The following is a 21,294-nucleotide window of genomic DNA, read 5'->3' on the forward strand; positions in this document are numbered from 1 at the left end:
GCTGGCCTTAAAGGCCTTGAAGGCCTTTTTCCTTAGCTGGTCATCTGAGGAAGATGAATGATAAGGGGTGCCCAGACCCTGTCACAGAGTGAGCACTAGGACAGTGACAAGGAAGGTATCTGTAAGAATGCTGATGGGTACAGCTAGAGGAATTCTGAGGCACTCTGGAAGAGTTCTTGATTTGTGCGATGTGTCAAAAGCTGACATATTGTGCTGGAAGCAGAGACGGAGTTGCCAAAATTGTAGTCAATGAGGTTAAGAGGCATAGCTGACAGTGACAAATTCTGTGAGGGTGCAGTTATATTCCTCAATGAGAGTTCCAGATAGTAACATTCTTATTGTGCAAAGAAGAGCAGATTAAAAATAGAGCCTTACTCATACATGTGCAATATTCCCCAAAGATTCATTGGCCATTATGGTAATTTTATAAGCATCATAATGCTATGAAGATACCAGCTTACTCCTAGTGGTAATATATTAAAGACTTTCCTGACTACAAGGGTACTTTCATATGTAAAGGCACACTATATGGTTTTTCTTATATCTTTAATGCCTTTTATATCTTATTTTATGCAAAATGCAGGGGGCATATTTTTCATTGTTAAATTTTCATAAAGGCACAGTTTCTTAGAATTTTATGAACTAGGGTCTGTGTTTCTCAAATAGTTGAACTCATCGCGAAATATCTGATGTCTATAGAGGTTTTTTTTTTTTCAGAATTCTGGAAATGCATAGCCAAGAGAGGCAGTTTTGACATTTCTCAGGTGAACTTGGACTTTTCAAGAATGTTAGCTCTCAGTTTATGACTCCTGATGGCCTTCCAGTCTCTGATCTGCACCTCTGATGAGGTCGTAATGGACTAGACTGACAGGTCCCTTTACCACAGCTTTTTATGATTTAGTTGTAATTTTTAGTATCTCTTCAGCTTCTTTTATATGTGTCCGATGAGCATTAATGAAATCAGGAGGCTTTGGCTAGAAATAAATGATAAAGATTTATTCAAATGACTTAGAGTTTGCAAACCAGAAACATAACTAGGCAATACCCAGAGTGTTCCAAAGAAGAAAGAAAAGCTAAGAGTTCTTAGAGTAAAATCTTGAGAAGGATCGGTCCTGCATTCTTAGTCTCTGGATTGGTTTGAGATGGTAATCCTCTCGCTGACTGGTGGTCTGGATATTGGATGTCAGGTGGCCTGGATACATGGACATTCTTTCCTTAGTTCTTCAGGAGGTAACCAGAAGGTGTCTAGAGGTTCAATGTATATCCAGACATTGACACAGGACTAGAAAGTTCAGAAATTTAAGTTCCCAAGCTGGTTAAAACAAGAATAGTGTCATTTCCTTATGCCTCGACCTACTCGATTTTAGAAATTTAGCAGCTTGATTGTAGTGACTCTACTTTAATTCTTCATTCTATTCTTCATATGTCAGAAATTTATATATAAAGTCGTTATATAAACATCGCTTCACCTCTTGCTTCTTAGCATTTTTTCATGTTATTAAATATGCATTGAAAGTATTTAAATGTTACTTACATTTAAAATAAACATAAAGCAGACATCCGTACAAACTTAAAACAGTATAGAAAGGTATAAAATATAAATTAACGCTCTTAATCCCGAAAGATTATCACTGTTGACAATTTCTTGCTACTCTTCCCGATAAAAGTGTTTTTAAGTACATAAATGGGCTATGATACTTGTTCTGTATCTTGCATTTTACATTTGTTATTATGTCTTGAAGCACAACAAATCTACCTCATTATAACAACCTTAAGGAATTCCATTGTATGGATGTGCCATATTTCACATGTTTCCTTCTGACATATGTTTGTTCCCTGTTTTTGTTGTTCTTCTTGTTGTTATTTCAGGCAATGCTGCAGTAAACTTACTTTTTAAAAATGCCAGTATATCTGTAGGTTAAATTTCTAATAGGATATTAAACTGGCAACACCCATAAGGACTTAGGCATTTTAACAATTTGCTAAATACTGGTAAATTGCATTTCAAAAATTGATTGTACCAGTTTAGACAGCCATGAACAATTTACTGTAGTAGTCGTTTCTCCTTACTCTTGTCAGCGTTGGAATTTATCAAGATTTAAAATTTTTTGCAGATATTACAGGTGAAAATGATTTAGTGTTTTGATATCAGTTTTTTAAATTGAGGATGATCATCTTTTCATACATTATTGGTCATTGTTGCTTACGTCTGTGAACTACCATTTACATCTTATGTGTTTTCTTTACTAAATTTCCATGAACAGTTTATAGGTATTCTTGTTTCTCCAAATCTTCGGCTATATTTCACATTATCAGGCCAAGCCTGAGGGGTGTGAAATGATATTATTGAATTTTCCTGATGAGGTCGAGTATCTTTTTTGTATGTTTACTGATATTTCTGTTTTCTCTTCTGCCAATCGCCTACTTTGCATCTTTTGCCCATTTTCCCACTGATCAAAAAATCTTTAAAAATGTAAAATTCGGGATGTAGAAGAAGAATCTAGAGATTTTCTTCCTCAAAATTTGAAACTTTGGAAATATTAGCCAACAGAGGTGATCCAAAATTCGAGTAGTAGAGATCAAGCATATAGAAGAATGGATGATTATCCTATGATGATGAGTTATTTCAGTGTTCAATCTGAAGAATTTAATCCTTCAGATTAACCTTTGTTTGATCTATATTATGATTACATTTTGAGACTTTGACCAGAGTTTTATACTGTCAGAAAAGGTCTAATAGCTGTCTCTTGAAAGCCTCCAAAACAGAAAAAATAAGAACATAGGTACATGTAACCATTCTATACTATGTTTTACAAGGGTATGTAATTTCTTGGGAGTAATATTCAAAATAGGAAAATAAAGCAGATTACTAAGTACAGGAAGTGTAATGCAATTATGTTTAATAAAAATATGGTAAATAAAGTATAAAAACGTGGTAGAATATGTGAGTGGGAAGGTTGCAGAAAAATGCTCAAATGTTAATGTTTATCTTTGAGTGATGACATTCTGGTGATTTTTATATTATTAAAAGTGCTGTTACTTTTACATATTCCATACTGTACATCCACAAAAGTTACAAAAATGTAGGCTCAGTAGAATTTTGATGGCTAATTAAGCATTTCTTGAGCTTTTGGAGAGCATGGACTGTTGTACAATTTGTAATTGTCTTGGCGCTGTCCGTAATTCTCTTTTACTTCTAGGTTCATTAGATTTTTATGAACTACACCACCTTTTTTTCACATGGATTTTATTGTTGCCCAACAATAAAGGAAATACAAAAGAAGTTAATGCCAACATTCCTCTGATACGATGTATCAACTGTTACTTTTCAGATTTTCTCCTGTCACATGCTTTATTTTATAGTTATTATTTTAGTATATATAGCAAGCTCTTAAAATTACCTTTGTGTTATAAATTTCATGCTCCACAGTTTATCTAAGAATCCTTTTTAATAGCTATATAATATTTCATGGGAGTTTTGGTACTTTAATTTTTTTAAATATTAAACATCGGAGTCACCTAGGATTTATTTCTTGAATCTCCTCTTATTTATTTACACTTACTGCCTGAGTGATTTCATTGGCTTTATGTGTCATCTGTATATCGATGACTTCAAATCTGTTTCTAACCCAGACCGCTCCTGAACTCCAGAATACTATATCCAGTTGCTGACTTGACATCACCACTTACAAGCCTAGTAGCCTAATAAGCCTAACTTCACCCTCACCTGGTTCCCCCGCTCTTCAACATAACTCTATCCTTCCAGGTGCTCAAGCCCAGACCCTCTCGTCATCCTCTATTCCTCTCATTCCGTGTTCAGTCCAGAGAATCCCATGGGCCCAAACTTCAAAACAGTTTGCAGATTTGATCACTGTTCACCACCTCTTTTGCCATCACTCTTTTTGAGCCACCATCATCTCTTTCTTTGGATAACCGGAGTCACCTCCCAGTTGGCCTTACCGCTCCCATCCTTACTCCTTTTCAGTCTGTTCTCAACATGGGAGCCTGTGATTCTGTTAAAATAGAAGTCAGTCAGTTACGTTATCTTCTCAGAGTCCTGCAGCAACTTCCTGCCTCATTCAAGATAAAAACCAAAGTTTTTCAAATAGCCCACAAGGCACGATAATGTGGTTGCCTGCTACTCTCTGACTCCAAGCACCTTTCTCTTCTCACTTTCACTAACTCTACTCTAGCCTTATTGGCCTTCTTCCTCAGGGCCTTTGCCCTTGGCTGCTATTTCTTCCAGAATGTTCTTTCCTTACTTTTCTTCCTAGTGTATTTTCTTATCTACTTTAGGAATGTTCTCATTTTCTCAGTAGGCTTCCCTGACAAGTGTATTAAAAATGGCGGCATTACCCCATCCTTCTTAGCAGGCTTTGTTTTTCTCTGTGCTACTTTTCACTATCTGGCATAACATATACCATTTTATTATTATTATTATTTTTATCGCCCTCTGCTAGAATGTCAGCTCCATAAAGGCAGGGATTTTGTTCACTGCTGCATCCCCAACACTTAGATCAGGGCTGGCACATCATGGTGCTCAGTGAGTCATTTTTTAGTGAATCATTAAGCTATTTACCATTTTTCTGTATTATAAATAATGGTGCATGAAAATCTTTATATTTATGGCTTTTTGTTTCCTTTGACAGATTTCCTTAGATAAATACTGAAAAATAGGTTTATTGAATGAAAGTGCATGACCATATCACAAATATTTTAACAATGCCTTTTTAATCAACTTATCTTTTATTATTTTAGGGAAAGGGAAAAATTTTGTTTTTATAAATAGGTTATGTTAGGATCGACTGGGTCTAAATCTTGTCTAAGCTACTATTACTTTAAACTTTAAGACCATGGACAAATTCTTTAACTTCTTTGAAATTTGGTTTATATTTCTAAATAAATGGGTACTCTTCTCATAAGTTTAAAATTTATAATACTTACTGTGACCCTGGCCATAGCATTCCCATTATAAATATTGATGAATGTTGGAGTCTGGTTGTTGAAGTTCTGATAGTCAAGCAATGAATTGATTCAGTCACTTCTCCCCATTCCTTCTTTCTCTGGTGTTCGCTTGTCCATACTTAGGTTTCTTTCCTGCACAGTCTGGCGTGAGACGCATATTATTTCTCATAATCAGATTTAAGTATTTCATCTGTTATTAAATGGTTGTGATTTATTACAAAGACTTTCCAGGTAGTTTTGTATTTACCAATATGTTTGTACTTGAAGATTTAAGTTCCCTTTGGTTTTGCTTCCTTTCAGCTTAAACAACTTCCTTTAGTTTTCTTGAAGTGGAGGTCTGGTGGCAGAGTCCTTAGTTTTCTTTTTACCTTCATTCTTTGAAGGATAATTTTGCTGGACATAGAATTTTGGTGTGACAAATTTTCTTGATTTTGTTTTTGTTTTGCTTCCAGCATTTTAAAGATACTGTTTAACTGTCATTGAGCCTCTGTAATGTCTGATAGGAATTTCCTTGTCTTTCAAATTATTGTTCTCTGTAAATGTGCCATTTTTGTCTGGTGGCTTTTAATATTTTCTTTTTATCTTTGGTTTTCATCATTTTGACCATGAGTTGTCTAGGTTTTCCTCTTTTTGGACTTCTCTTTTTTGGGAATTCTTGAGCTTCTTAAATCTATACGTTTGTCTTTTATCAGATTTGGAAAGTTGTTTCTTTTAATATTTTCTTTCTCTTCCAATGTCTGTTTTCCTGGAACTCCAATTACCCATATGTAAGCCTTTTTGAAATTATTCCACAAGTCTTCATAGCCCATTTCTTTTTCTTTTTTCTTTTTTTTCAGATTGCATAGTTTACATTGACTTATCTTTAAGTTCACTGGCATCTTTGCATGTCTTTTCCCCTAAAACTGGGTCATATTTTTCTCACTCTTCATCAACATATTAGATTATATCCTTGGTCTCTAGTCACTCTCTGATATGTCAGATTCATTTCTCGGTTCCAAGTAGCTAGAAAGAGAGTTCATTTTCCTATAAAAGTTTTATCTGCTGCTGTGATTGTCTGATCTCAGAGCAGAGCTGCAAAGTAAATATATAAATAAATAAACAGACAGGGAGCTCGCTCTCTGCTGGTTTTCTGCTTCAACTTTTGACTCACTTTCAAAGTCTGCTTGCTTTTTTCAGTCTCCAGAGCCCCCAGGTAGTTCTGTTTTGTTTTTGGGTGGTTGGTATGTTGTGCAGAATTTTTTAAGATGAAAAACCAATTTATTAGGAGCTCATTTCTCCATATCAAAAGCGGAATGTCCTCTTCTAATTATTTTTAAATTGAAATCTTTATTGAGATAGTTGTAGACTCACATACAGTTATAAGAAGTAATATACTAGAGCTAAGAGACCCTTTACCCAGTTTCCCCCAATGGTAACATTTTGTAAGATTGTAGTATATCACAATCAGGATATTAACACTGATACAATCTGTTGTATCTCCAATTATACTTATATTTGTGTACGTGTGTACGTGTGTGTGTGTGTGTGTGTGTGTGAGTGAGAGAGAGAGAGAGAGAGAGATTTAAGTCTATACAATTCTATCATATGTATAGGTTTGTGTATCCACCATCATCACAGCCTTTCAATTATTTTGAGAAGTGTAGGAAATACTAGAGTTAGAAAGGACTAAGTCTCTGGCCATGCTTCTCATTAAAGATGATTACATAATATTAAGTAATTAGAACTGACATGTACCCTGTAAACATTTATTTTTTATTAATCTCCTTTCCCATACTGTAAACAAGTTTGAGTATAAAAATCACTTCCTTTTTTGTATATACTTTTAGCCACATTACAGCCCAGAGCTTACCTCAGTGCTCTATGCAGAGATGTTCAATTCATGTTAAAACTACAAATACATGGTGTTAATAAGAATTAAAAAGTAGGAATGTTTTAAGTGTTTTCTTTGCTTTTAAATTGAAACTAGTATTTTCCAAAGCTTATATCCTTATTGCATTTACTTTCAAATGGTATGTTATACTACATAAAAGTACTTTACAGATGTTTGATCTTTTGAAGGTGATGTTGCTGCCTTTGATTAAAAAGTAATTAGGTGAGCATTTCCAGGTAGAGGTAGTCTTCAAGCTTGAAAAACATATTTCCTTTCAACTATTATATTTGTAGATACTCTACCCCATCCTCCATTTCTCTTTCTGTCTCTCTCTCTCTTTTAAGACAAGCCTTGTGAAAGACAGTTTTTCTGAATTTCTGTGAGAGCCAGCCTTAAAGAACAAAAAAAAAAATCCATCTTTTCTCTAATGGACCATGACTGTAGGTGGTTGTGTCATAGGCTTTATTTGGTGCCTAATATACTCTCAGAAAAAAGAAAATGCCAGTAGTGATTCACAAATTCTTTGGAGAATAAACACGAATAAAATTTCTGTATTTTCATATAATCAGGAGTACTGTTAGGAAAATAAAAATTATACTTTCTTTTCCTTCTCTCAGGTGAGATTTGAAATTAATGTTTTTTTCCTTATCTTGTGAAATTTTTTAAATCTTGGAAATTAGGTGTGTGGCTGTCTGTACTAGATAAGTTGAAAAAAAAAATGCCTGGTGAGAGGTTGGTGGAGCCCACACAAGTGCTCTATGGGGCAGCCTTGACTTTATAGGGACAATGGGAATTTTAGAAATGGCTTCTAGTATTGTAGTGGTCAGTCTCCTACTTTATGAGTCCCATATGAACACCCTCAGTAGATGTTGGTATTCAAGGGAGTTAAAATGCACAGCCTCTATGGAAAAGATAGGAAGGGTACCAACATTGAATTTTGGCTGATTTGTTCATTCATTCATTCATCAAATATTCATTGAGTGTCCACCGTATGCCAGGAATGTACATAAAAAATTCTATAACGTGATAGGTTGCTTCAAAGGATTTTTGTAGGTTATTGAGTATCCCCACCATGAGCCATGTAAACTGTAAAGAGCTTCAATCTTTAAATTGAGTTAAATTCTGTTAAATTAGTCTGTCAGTCCTTACACCACACCCCTTCCCGCAAATCCTCAGAATTTAGGACTTAGCCCGGCCAGTAAATCAAGATGGGAAGCTGATGATAACATTGACCTTCCTGAGAAAGAAATATGTCATCTTTTGCTTCCCTTCCCTTGGAGGCAGAGGCTACTGATCTCTCTGACTCTCTCTGTGAAGTAGGGGTGATGATAATCTTGACTCATCTGGCTGAGGGAGGATTAAATAGGTTTGTATTTTGGGCTCTGGAGATGCGGACTTTTGTGAAGGCCATTCCTGTCTTCTTAGAGGTCGCACACATGAATAGGGACACACATGTTCATACCAACTACCCTGTTGTGAGGGTGGACACAGCACCCTAGAGGGCCATGAAGATGGCTATAGGAGCTGGAAAGATTTAAGTCCTGAGAGAAGGCCTGGTATGAGTGAGCTTGGATGCTGATGGCATTGCTGGTGTGGACTCAGTGTGGACCCACAACAGGCCTGCAGCTCGATGATGAAGGTCACCACAATTTATTGTTCATATGGGGACCCTTAAAAAATTACTGTGGCAAAATATCAAATAGGGACACTTCTGTCAGAAAGGTGGGCCATTCATCATGATGCAGGGACAAGCGGACCAAAACAGGTGCTTACTCTGCATGATTCCATTGTCTTTTTTGGTTGTGTGCCTTGGTTTCTGGTCTCTTCTTTTTTGCTTGGTATTTTTAGAACTTGTTGGATGCACATAGCTTGGCACAGCGTAGCTGAAGCTGAGTAGGTTCTTGGGCCCATTGAAGCACTGATGATGCGTAAATGCTACGGTACAAAATCATACACTCGGCTCACGTCAAAGATTTTAGACAAAGAGACCATGTGACATTGTTTTAACATATATTAAATGTTTAACATGGTTAAAAACATATATTTGTATACATGCAATTTATATACATATGTAATAATTATTATTGTTATAAATTTTTCCATATGAGGATGTTGAGGCACAGAGAGATTAATTTCTGCAGCTAGGGCTCCACAGCCATATAGTAGCAGAGATGATTCCCACACTAGCCTTTGGACAGTGCTTTAAAAATCTGTTCACTGAGCATGATATTAATTTGTTCATTTTGGTTATTCAAATATGATAAGTTTGGTGATCAAAGGATATGGCTTCTTCAAGATGCTATTTCATTAGTTCTTGAAAAGCAGTTTTTTGTTAGTCCTTTGGAGAAGTTTTTAAAAGGGGATTTGAAGCTTAAAAAGAGATAAGAGAGAGGTGTATAACATGGTATTGTGTAGTAGATACTAAAAACCTTTTTGAATGCTTTTGTAAGTTGCTGGAGGATGATAGCCAAGGTGAGGAAGTTGCTTTTGAAGAGATTCTGTAGCGTGAATTCCTTGACTCTCCTGCTGTGTTGTTGTGACACACCGAGGTCTATTAACTTGTCGGCAGCAATCAAAACAACTATAGCAACAGTGAAAACGTGTTTACTGAACGTAGCCTGTTGATCGCATTTCTTGATTCCCTCCTGTGTTTGCCCAGGCATTGTCATGGCGTGTAGAGAGGAAATGGTCAGCCTCTGCACTTAGAAACTTCACTCTTTAGAAGAAGAAAGAAGACCATGTATAAGACCAGGAGGATGTTACAAGGATGATGATAAAGTCTGAAAAGCAATTTGAACACAGCGTTTCAAAAGTTGTGGGATTGGGGAAGAGGAGGGAAGGCTGGGGAAAAAATCTAACAGAGAAGAGTAGAAGAAAACCACTGGAACAGTTGACTTTGGTTTTCACACCTAATTAATTTTGTTATTTTACCCCTCCCTTTTCACTTTTACCAGACATCGTGTTTTTTCAGACTCCTCATTATATCTTATGATGAAGAGGCAAATAACCACAAAGCGGGAAACATGGTCAAGTAAACAAGTCCTGGACTCTCCTCCTGTCATTCCCCATCAAACTCCATCTCTTTCGCCAACTAGTTAAAGCCATAGCACTATGATTACTGTTCATGGTAAAGACTCAGGGTCATTAGGAAAAAGTCATACTTCTTTTTAAGAAGGTAGAGACATAGGTAATATGTCTGAGAAAATTTTACATTCCAAAAGGTTGATTGCAAAAGTTTGAGAAAACTCTAGTTTCTAGAAGATATATGTATTAGGAAAAAGTAGTTACTCTTTCTTCCTAACTTTGTCCCAGAGAGCCCAGTGAAACAAGTATTATATTGCATTTTCTGTGTTCATTTTTCTGGATTAGGCTTGTATGTGCAGTGTTTTATTTTTATTTTATTTTATCTAATTTTATTTATTTTTTAATTTATATTTTAAGTGGGACAACCCTTGATTGACCTTACAGATTGCAAGAACCTTGGCAGCTTACAATCCTTTATTTTTTTATTTTTTATGCCTACAGCACCTGGTCTTCCTAGGTGGTCTCCCATCCAAGTACTGACCAGGCCCGACCCTGTTTAGCTTCCGAGATCAGACGGGATCGGGATTGTTCAGGGTGGCATGGCCATAGACTGCAGTGCTTTATTTTCCTGTTTGAATAAATATCTTCTTCTCTTTTACTTGAAATGAGGCTCGGAAGGATATTATGCGGTACTGTAAATATAAACTTCAATAGTCCTACTTAAAAAAATTTTTTCTTCTTTGTTTACTTTTTTACTCTAATCTTGTCAACTAAAACACTTCATCTAAGATTTACTTATGATCTGTTTTGTACATTTGTGCCTTTGGCCAACATTAAATTAATTTGAGTGATGCGTTCATATTATATTATTTTGTATTAGTAGAAAATGTTACATGTCACTACTGAAAAGGAACATTGACAGAACCCTATTTCTTTATTATTTAGTCTAAAACAACTCTTAAAGTTATAAATACTTTATCTTTTTGAAAAAGTTTTAGACACGTCACCATACCTTTGGGCCTCATGCCCTCTGCTTACACGCCTTTAATACCTCATTCACACATCAGACATGACCAGAAATGAAGCTCAGTCTTCCCATTCTTCTAGACACAGTCATGTGCTTAGGCTAAAAACAGTGCAGCTGATACTCAGACTTTTCAGCTTGTCTGGGACATCATACTGCTTGACATCCTTCATTACTCCTTCTGAGAAAGAAGCAAACGACCGCAAAGCAGAAAATTTTAAGAAGCCATAAAGAATTGGAGCTGAATATAGCACACTTTGATTATAGAGACAAAAATGGACAATTTTATGACTGGGGTGATCAGAAACACACTCTCTGCATGTGTAATCAGATGCTTAGTAAACATTTTCTCATTGTAAAAATATAACATGATTATTGCTAGTCAGGTGTTAGTAAAATGACTATAAATAATGCCATTTCAAAATCATGGTTCATTTTGTTTATGTATCTCACTTATACACTTATGTTTGGTATTCCACAGTCTTTCTATCTGTTCTGTCTTATTTGAACTTGAGGATCAAGAGGTTTAAATGTTTTAAAAGAATTTTTTTTTTTTTTTTTTTTTTACTGTTACTGCTGGGGAACTAAAGGAGAGAAAAAAAGTTAAATCTGTTTTATAGCTCCCGACGTATGAGTGTTGGCAATGTTCACCCATAAAATCCTATCAGCACTCTGTTGGGATAATTGAATAATATATAACTCGTGGCAGTAAGAACAGCTGTAGAAAGAATAACTTATGATTTTTTTGTTGTTGTTAGGTTTGTGGCCAAACCATGTGCCATAGCCCTCAACATTCAGGCCAGTGGACCACAGATTGCCCAGCCAAATGCCATTCTGGAAAAGGTCTTCACTGCAATTACAAAGGTATGATTCTCCTTTTCTGGGATATGAATTGTCATGACTACCATTCTCAATCTGAAATCTATCAATACCTTCTCTTCTGGGTTTGAGGACTAACTTTTGCCCAGCTGCATGCTAGACAGAGTGCTTTTGGAAGGCACACAAGTGCTGTGACTAGATCAAAATGGGTAGAAGCTGAATAAGGGTTGGCGTGTTTGAGACCTGTTTATTTACTCTCAGGTTGATTTCAGAATTTTGTTTGTGAAGAGCAGTGTAAATTCAATTAGTGATTAGTTTAACTCTGTGCCTTTTTTAATCTCACATGAAATGAGCAGTACATATAACAGTTGGATGGGGCTTTGTGGAGGTGACTGGATAGAGCTGAGTAATATAACTCATGTATATGTATGTGAATAAAAGTTCCTGTTTGCATATAGCACTGTTTATGTTCTAGCAATTGTGATACTTAGGCAAGTGTGAACAAAAAGGGAATAATTGGAGGGAAGAAGAGCTGTAACATAAAGGAATGAAGAACAAGGGTCAGGAGAATTATGTTATAGATTCGCTGTGAAGGAAGTAGGAGAGGAGAAAATCACTCTAGTGAGAGTTAAAGTCCAAACTAGGAGTGGGAAGAGGAGAGCAGGGGAGGGAGAAGAGATAGGGAAAGATCCCCCCCACCACAGCTGATATCTCCCTAAGAACAAAAAGGAAAGGAGAAAGACTGAAGTCAGACACTCTTCATCTGAAGCCATGAGAAGTTAAAGCAAATCACAGCATCCAAATATCTCACGCTTACTCGTATATCTCTCTTATCTTACTCTTGCATGGACGAAAAGTAGAAAAGAAGTGTGTCATTCTATGAGAATTTTTTTGTGTTTGTATAATAAGTGGTTAGTTTGTGTGTATAATAAATGGTTCCCTCTTTCATTTTCCTGGGAAAATTACTAAAGCTTCTAAGATGTGATTTGACAAAGTTAAGAAAATTTTATTCCTTTTTTGGTATTTGTGTTGCCAGCCATTTGTATCACTTGTCTCTTATCTCAGAACTATTAATTCAAATATTCAAATATTTTTGTTTATTCAATGTCTTCATTTCTGCCAAGATTCTCCAGGGTTTTCCCCTTTATCCTTTTAAAAATAGTACTTTTCCTGGAAAAGTAGAAGAAAGCACCAGGTGTTTTTTATATTTGCTAGGAAGAAGAGAAGAACGAATGGAATTTTAGGAAAATCTCTTCTGGTACTTTTAGATTTGTCAGGTTCTAACCTGAAAGAACACATATCCTATGGTATTTAAAGGAAAAAAAATATTAAGAAAAAACTTGTACTGCATTTTCACTTAACACATCAATTTATTACATTGAACTTCCCCTTAACCCCTCAAAAAAGCAGATGTGTAGGGAGTTATAAGAATCATTTCTTAATGTGATTACAACTTTTTTTTTTTTTACCTTGGAGACTACTTTTAAACGCATTATAAAATGGATTTTCTATCCAAATGTTAATGCCTTTTAGCAATGCTGCAGTGGACATTTGATTTCCTTTGCCTTATGTTTATTATGGCTACTGGAGAAATTTCCTCTATAAGAATAATAAAAGGATTTAACAGCCAGGTCGACTGCTCTGGAGAATATTTGCTTCTAGCTAATTTTAATGATCATATTCTCTTAGTTTCCAAGTTGATTCTTTTGGAAGTTTTTACATCATTAAAGCAGAGGCTTCATGTTTTAAATATAAATGCAGCAAAGGTTGTAACTGTTTTTCCTTGAATTCTTTGTTGTTCTCCAGTGTTATTTGTGATATGAGAAAGTAACAGGCCAGTTGACCAGAATAGAAGTAGCAACACTTAGAGAGTTTGAACAGTGTCTGTATGTGTTTGAGTGATCATCCAGAGTCCTACCCTTGACCATGGTTTCAGGTCAAGGATATATATTATCTTTTGGGGGTTCTCTGCCATATTCCAACAGCTTCACTTTTCTAATAAAATCAGTTCTTGAGCCGTTGAAAAAAGAATAGATATGTCAACTATGAAAATGGGTTTTACGATCCAGAGAAATCATATCATAATCTACTTTTGGTATGTTTCACTGTATTTTAAAATTTATATACAAACTTTGTATAATTTGTTTTCCCTCATTTTCCTCTCATGCCTATCCCCATTCTTTCCTTTTTACTTCCCTTTTCCCTCTTAGTACTGGTCGTGATTATTAAAATTAACCTAGGTATTTCTGGTATAAAAATGTCTCTATAAGTCAGCATTATCCATTTCTTTCCATGGAAACATTTTAAAAGGACAAAAAAAACCCCAAACCCCTATGGAGTACAATTAAAAAAACAAAACACTAAAATTATGCATACACACACACAAAAAGGAAAATCTCACAAACTTTATTTTTAGCAAACTAGGAGATACATATCTCTATATTTCAATATATATATAAAGGCTAACAAACAACACTTGGGGTTGGTCAGAAGTCAAGTAGCAGGAAGTGAACAGCATGTATGTTCAAGGGCCCAGTGGGGGTAGATTTCAGAAAGCCAACAAAGACAGCTCCTGAAGGGAAGACTAAAGCTCTATCCACTGCTTACAACACTAAGTACAGGAACTGGTGAGCAAGACTGGTAGATGTCCTCTGGACTCAGTTTAATTCAGAGAGGTGGAAGAAGCACATAGAAAACCACATAGAAGGCACATATTCGGGAGTTGGTCTACCTTGGTGGCAGCTAAACTGCAAAAGCCCCCTCCTTGCTCCCTATACTACCAGGAGCTAGTCAAGAAAATCCAACTTACTCGTTGAGTGATAAAGAAGGAACACACGCAGCATCAAAGACAAGGAAAGGAAAGTGTGAGTAACATTTATTAACAAAAGTTGTCACTAGAAAAATGATGAATGAAAATTGTTGTTTCATTCACAGGGTGAATGAAAATTGTTATTAAATATTTTACCATGAATAAAAACAATTACAAGAACTCCGTGAAGGAAGAACACAAAAAAGAAATATAACACCTAAAGAAAAAAATAGTTGGTCAATAGGAAGAGATGAAATGTGTGCTGGTAGGTTCAGGAAAAAAGTGCTAAAATTATCACAGAAATTAAGACAAAACTGAGAAGAACATGGAAAACACGAGACACTGCAGAAAACTCAATGAGAAACATGGGAGATAGAAATAATAAAACTGAATTAAATGAACAAAAAAGAGATACAAATAGATATATGGACCACGCAGATACAGCATTTGCATAACTAAAATTCTTAAAGAAAAGCAAGGTAAAATATTTAAAGATATATTAAAGAAAATTTTCATAAAACAAATGAAGATTTATTTTACTGTGTTAATAGAAATGTAATAAAAAAATTTAGCCAAGAAGGTCAATAGCAAAGCTTATATTATGAAAATTGTTACAGCTAAAAAATAAAAGAATAATTTTTAAGCAGCCAAGCAAAAACTCAAGTCACTTATTTAGGGAAAAACATCAGCATGACTTTAATCTTCTCTATAGCAACATTCAAAAGAATAGCATTTTCAATATTTTCAAGCAAAATGTGAACTAAGAATTTTATATTTAGGCAAATTATGCTATAGAAAGGCTGAAGACAAACAGATTTGAACATGCAAAAATTTGAGGGAATTGTTCTCATGAGTCATTTCTGAAGAAACCATTATAATCATTAATTTCAGCTGACCAAGAGATTACTGGGAATGTTAGTGGGTTTTGAATACATTTAAACTGTAGAACTAAGAAAGAGATGTAAGGATTGGGATGGCAGAACAGAATGTAAACATTATATGCTCTCACAGTGTAGAAATGATACAACTAACAATAATTGAGAGGGGAAGGGGAAAGAAGATGAGAGGCAGAATAAATTTACTAATTACATAATCTCTAGTAGCTAGAAGACAAATAATATTAGTTTAAGTAGCCAAATCAAGTAATAGATGTACAAGCCTATTTAACAATACAAGAGTAAACTCTAACAGAGATAAAATTATCGATTAATATTGGGCTGAGGAGGAAGAGGAAATATACTAGTTTTAAATATTGCTCATATAAAATTATTTTTAACTGAAAACAATAGGAGAGTATTAACATATGGATAATCACTAGAACAAAAATTACCCACAAAAAAGAAGGAAAATAAAACGCAGCATATTTGGTTTGTTAAAGTTAAATATTTTTTAAACAATCAAAACAGAAAGCATACTATAATTGAAAGAACTGTAAACAAACTGATCTGTTATATCAATACATGTAAAGGGATTTGACTCATCTAATAATGCTTATAAGAGATACCTTAAGAAAAAATAATTACAAATATTGAAAGTAAGCATACAAGCTATACAGGTAAATATAAATAATGGAAATGAAGGTTTCTATTTTTATATAAAAGTGGAATTAAGGACAGAAAGAATTAAATGAAATGTAAAATTGGCTTTTTATTGCCAAAGGATATGATTCACAGTGAAGATAAAATAGTTATTAATATATATGCATTGATTATCACTGTATCCATATACTCATAAAAAAGAATGAAAGAACAATAGTAAGAAATTTTAATTTACCTCTCAGTCATGACAGATCAAGTGAATAAAATATGAAATGAGATATAGAAATTCTAAGAAACATAATTAATAAGGAAGACCTAAGGTACATTTAGAACCCTCTATTCTGAATATACAGACTGTACTTTTTTTCCAAGTGCCTGTTAAAATATTTACAAAAATGAGCTTTAATTATATACAAAACTATAATGAATTTCAAAATAGGCACAATTTAATAATACTAGAAATCAGAAAACAGAAAGGCTCTTGCTTTCTCAATCAACACTTGAGGAAAAATAAAATTTAAGAATATTTAGAAAACAGTGTTGCTGAAAGTACTACTTATATGTACTATGCCAAAGCAGTGCTCAGATGAAAACTCATGGGTATATAAAAAATTGTTAACCACTTACTTAAACATTAGAAAAAGAACAACAAAATAAATGACACCAAGCAGAAGGAAGCAATTAATAAGGATAAATGCAGAAAATGAGTTAGCAAATTATAGATTTATGATTAATTAAAAAGTACCTTAATGTTTATTTTTTTTACAAAAAGTTAGCCAGCCCAATCAAGAAAAACGCAAAGCACAAATTTACAACATAACAATTAACAACATAATAATCAACAAGCATAGGAGAATAAGACTAGAGACTTACTGTACTCGATGAAATATCTCAAATAAAAAATTAGCAATCAGAACTTAGCACGTTGAAAGAATTCCTACTCATCATCACCAATAGGGTTTATTTTAGAAATGCAAAGCTTTCCCTATATTCAATATTTAAAAAATCTGTATAATTCATCACATTAATTGATCTAAGAAAAAGTACAATATCATCTCCGTGGATAATGAAATCTAGCATCATTTTGATTAAAGTAAAATTAACTAGGGTTAAGTGGTTTCCTTCAGGTGATAAGTACATTCGTATATCAGCCCCAAGCCCTGGCTTCTCGCTTAATGGGAAACAAAGGGGTATTCCAACTATAAAACAGATAAGAATGTTTATCACCACTGTACTACATTGTACTAAGTGTTTCAATGAATTAGCAAATACATTAAGAGAAAGAAAATAAAGACATAAAAATTAGAAAGGAAGAGGTAAAGCTATTGCTATGTTAAAAAAAAGTACAGTCTCTATATTCAGAATAGAGGGTTCTAAATGTACCTTAGGTCTTCCTTCAAGAAGTATTGAGTCCCTACTAAATTCTAGGTACTGGAGAAAAAAGATACTAAAAATTTCCTTTGTTTATAGAGTTTATATTATAGTAATATTGCTATTATATGACTGGAAAATTAAGAGAATCAAGTGAAAAACTGTAACAAACTATGAAATGTTACTACAAAATTAGTAGAATCAAGTGAAAAACTGGAAAATTAAGAGAATCAAGTGAAAAACTGTAACAAACTATGAAATGTTAGTACAAAATTAGTAACCACATATATATGCAAACAATAAGCAGTTAGAAGATATAAGAAAATTGCTTATTTATAATAGAAACCAAGAATATAATATCTTTAGGAATAAATGTAGCAAGGATGTACAAGTTATGTGAGGAGAATTTCAAACACTGTTGAAAGACATAGAAGACAAATTGAATAAAGATATCAATTCACTCTGTTAATTTAAGAATTTAGTATAATCTCATTAACAATACCAACAGGTATTTTTGTTCAATCATTTGTCTATTTTAAAATTAGACAAGCTAATTCGGAGGTTCATAAAGAAATAAGGATTTCTGAGTAATCCAACTGGCATAAGTAAAATAGAACAATGGAAGGCTAGATTTAACTTCTCAAGGGGAAAAGATTAATGATGGTATTGGGCTATCTGGGTAGCCATTTGGAAAGAAAGAAAGTTAGATTCATACCTCCTGCTGTATACTAGGATATATTCTAAATGCACTTATGATTGAATGTAAAAATCAAAACTGTAAATGTGGGAGAATTTCTTGACAATTTGAAATAGAGCGTTTCTAATTCTGACCCCAGATTCAGAAACTATAACAGAAAAGACTGATAAATTCAAATATGTTTTTTAAAAAAACTCATGCGAGTAAAGAACAAGATAAAAAGACCATAAGCCAATTTTAAACACAAATAACACATTGGTGCAAAGTATGCAATCTGTGGTATAAACAGTTCTAATCACTGTAATAAGTGAAGAAATTCTACAAGTCAGTATAGAAAATACCTATAAATCAAGAAAAAATGAGCAATAGATATGAAAGGGCTTTTTATAAAAAGGAAATACGGGTGATTTTTAAAACACATGAAAAGATGCTTCTCTCGTTAAAAAGGAAATCAAATTAAAAATATACTGAGATGCAACTTTTTACATATCAGATTGGAAAAAAATTGAGAAGTCTGATAACATACTCTGTCGATAAGGAATTGGCAGATGGGCATTCTTGCTTGTGAGAGGATAAGTTGGTAAAATCATTAGTGAGAGTAATTTTTCAACATCTAAATAAATTGCAAATGCATAAACAGTTTGCTCTGCAACATTCATTTCCAGGAATTTATCCCTGTATATTAAATGGCCTGTATAAAATGACCCATGACAAGGTTATTTATTGCAGCATTGTTTATAGTAGTGGAAGTGGGGGAGCTACCTAAATGTCCATTAATAAGGGAGTGGATAAGTGAATTATGGCATATCCTTACAGTTCTACAAAAGAAGGGTATTCTGTATATTTCTATATGAAAATATTCCAAGATACATTATAAAGTAAAAAACTCAAAGCTCAGAATGATATATATAGTATGTGACCATTTATGTGACAAGGAGGAATATAGAAATATATATTCAAATTTGCTTATATTTGCATAGAATACTTGGAAAGAATCTGATTTAATGATTGGTTACCTGGTAGAAAGGGGTGGGGTGGTAGGAACTAAGAGAGTAGGAACAAAGTAGAAAGGTGAAACTTTGGATAATTTTTAATTTGTGAACCATGTGAATGTTTTACCTATTTAATAAACTTAGAGAACAAATGAAAATGAAAAAGGAATTCCTCTAGGCAAATGGTGTAGCCCAGGTATATCGTAGGCTATGGATTTTCTCTTTCCCATATTTTTTAATTAATGAGACACAAAAGGAGAGTGTAGATAGTGTCATGACGACTAAAAAAAAAATAGAAAACACCTCCAAGTACACGCCTTACTTAAAGTTGGCAAACAACCTTTATGGACACAAGCTCAGCACATTTTGTAACCTCAGTCATAACACTAAGGTCATTGGCTGTGTTTCCTGTGTGTCTGACACCTTGAATTGAGAGAGATACTTTAAAAAAGGTATCATGTGAACCATCTACCCTTACAACTTGAAACTTGAAAGCTGGTCAGCCTGTCTGTGTACCCCATTTTGGGTTATATTCTATGATCATTAAAATCTTAATATTAAAACAATGGTAGAATAAAGAATAGAACTAACATAGCTTTTTTTTGTCGTGTGGCAGGTCACCTTCACAAAATTGTGGAGGCAGAATGCTCTCTAAGATGCCGAAAAGAAGGAAAGGACAGGAAAAGGGAGAACTAATATTTACTGAGTTTTACATACCTTTTTACACTTGGTCCTCACCATCATTCCATTTAGGTGGATAAGTAACCCTTTCTTTAACAGATGAGGAAACTGTGAGTCAGAGGTCATTGGAGCGAGGAATTGAACCTATGTATGTTGTCTCCTAATGATACAGAAATGAGAGAGAGACAGAACGGTACTATCACTTGGCAGGCATAATTAGTGTCTCTTTCCACTTAACCAAGTTTGCATCTTCAAGTAATGCATAGTCATTGTAGAAGATTTCATGGGGATCTGGTGAAAGGAATGACCAGAAAAAGGAATAGATGAAATATGTGAAGAATGGAGAGGGAAGAGAGAAAAGGAAAAAAGAGAAACATATTTTGTAATAGAATTGGTACACTAGGCTAAGGTGAGGTATTTGGGGATTATTCGGTGCTTTTTATTATACTGATATGTGATAATTGGGAATAGCTTTTTTTTTCCCTTGAGAAAGTGACATATTTGAATGATAAGACCTCTTTGCAAATTTACCTAAGGTGGCCTTTGACCTCTCTGCTACAGACTTTGTTGATCAACTTTGTTTTGAAACTCCTTTTCTTAAAGCCTAATGGAGATGACTCAGCCAGTTGGCTATTCCGTTGAATCTTTGTTGCTGGTAAGAAGTGCAAGCATTAGAGCAAAATTCATATTTTTCAATGTTGTTTCACAATGAATAACTTTTCTTGTCATAGCTGGTTATTTATGTTCACGCTGCTAATAGAAGCCCAGGTCCTCAATGGTAAATGTAGAAATCTCAGTAGCAAATAGTAAATACAGAAAAAAAAAATCTCATATATAGAGAAGGGCAGGTCTGTTTATAGTGAAGATGAAAATGATTTTCCTGGTACCTTGTTTCATAGCATCCTGACGAAAAGAGATTGGAAGGGCTTTCCAAGCAGTTGGACTGGGATGTTCGCAGCATTCAACGCTGGTTTCGACAAAGACGCAACCAGGAGAAGCCAAGCACACTGACGAGGTTCTGTGAAAGCATGTAAGTTGCTATTTTTCTTTTTGAAAGAAAAACCTGTGTAAGTACTCATAGCATCCCTGAAATGAAAAATAAAGGCTTGGTACAGGCTCCAGCAGCCCCTAAAAAAGCATGTCATCTAGTGGAAAAAAATAGTCCACAAAAACTAGGGGAAAAGTAGTTTGTAAAAATTTGTAATTTCCACTTTGGATGCGGTAAATGAAGTTTGCTTCCACATGGAGTTCCTACAAAGTAGGAGGATTACAAGGCCTAAGGTGGTATTTTCAGTCTCCTTTGAAATATAGCACTAAAAGACATTACATTTATAGTTTGAATTTTAATAGAGCAAACTTTGTCACAATGTTCTTTCCACTGATAAAAGCTGAGATACTAGCATATATTATCATAGGGTCATGACAATGTCCTGTGTTCCTGGAGATTTAAGAAATGGCTGTATTATATTCCTTGGTGAGTTTAATGAAGTATTGCTTGAAAGTA

The 21,294-nt window shown here is 34.3% G+C and overlaps 1 protein-coding gene and 1 non-coding gene across 2 annotated transcripts in view; one reads left to right on the forward strand and one right to left on the reverse strand.

Moving 5' to 3' along the window:
* The window catches only part of CERS6 (ceramide synthase 6), a 269,630-nt gene that overhangs the window by 69,683 nt on the left and 178,653 nt on the right, over nt 1–21,294 (forward strand). The window contains exons 2-3 of the mRNA XM_039855700.1: nt 11,642–11,747; nt 20,690–20,820. Coding sequence (XP_039711634.1) covers nt 11,642–11,747; nt 20,690–20,820 — 237 coding nt within the window. The remainder of the gene's footprint in view (nt 1–11,641; nt 11,748–20,689; nt 20,821–21,294) is intronic.
* LOC120597526 (5S ribosomal RNA) lies at nt 10,352–10,470 on the reverse strand. Its single transcript, XR_005651406.1, has one exon. It is a non-coding gene; the product is annotated as a 5S ribosomal RNA (ribosomal RNA).

Source organism: Pteropus medius, unplaced genomic scaffold (assembly GCF_902729225.1).
Source record: "Pteropus medius unplaced genomic scaffold, Ma_sr-lr_union100, whole genome shotgun sequence".
NCBI lineage: Eukaryota > Metazoa > Chordata > Mammalia > Chiroptera > Pteropodidae > Pteropus > Pteropus medius.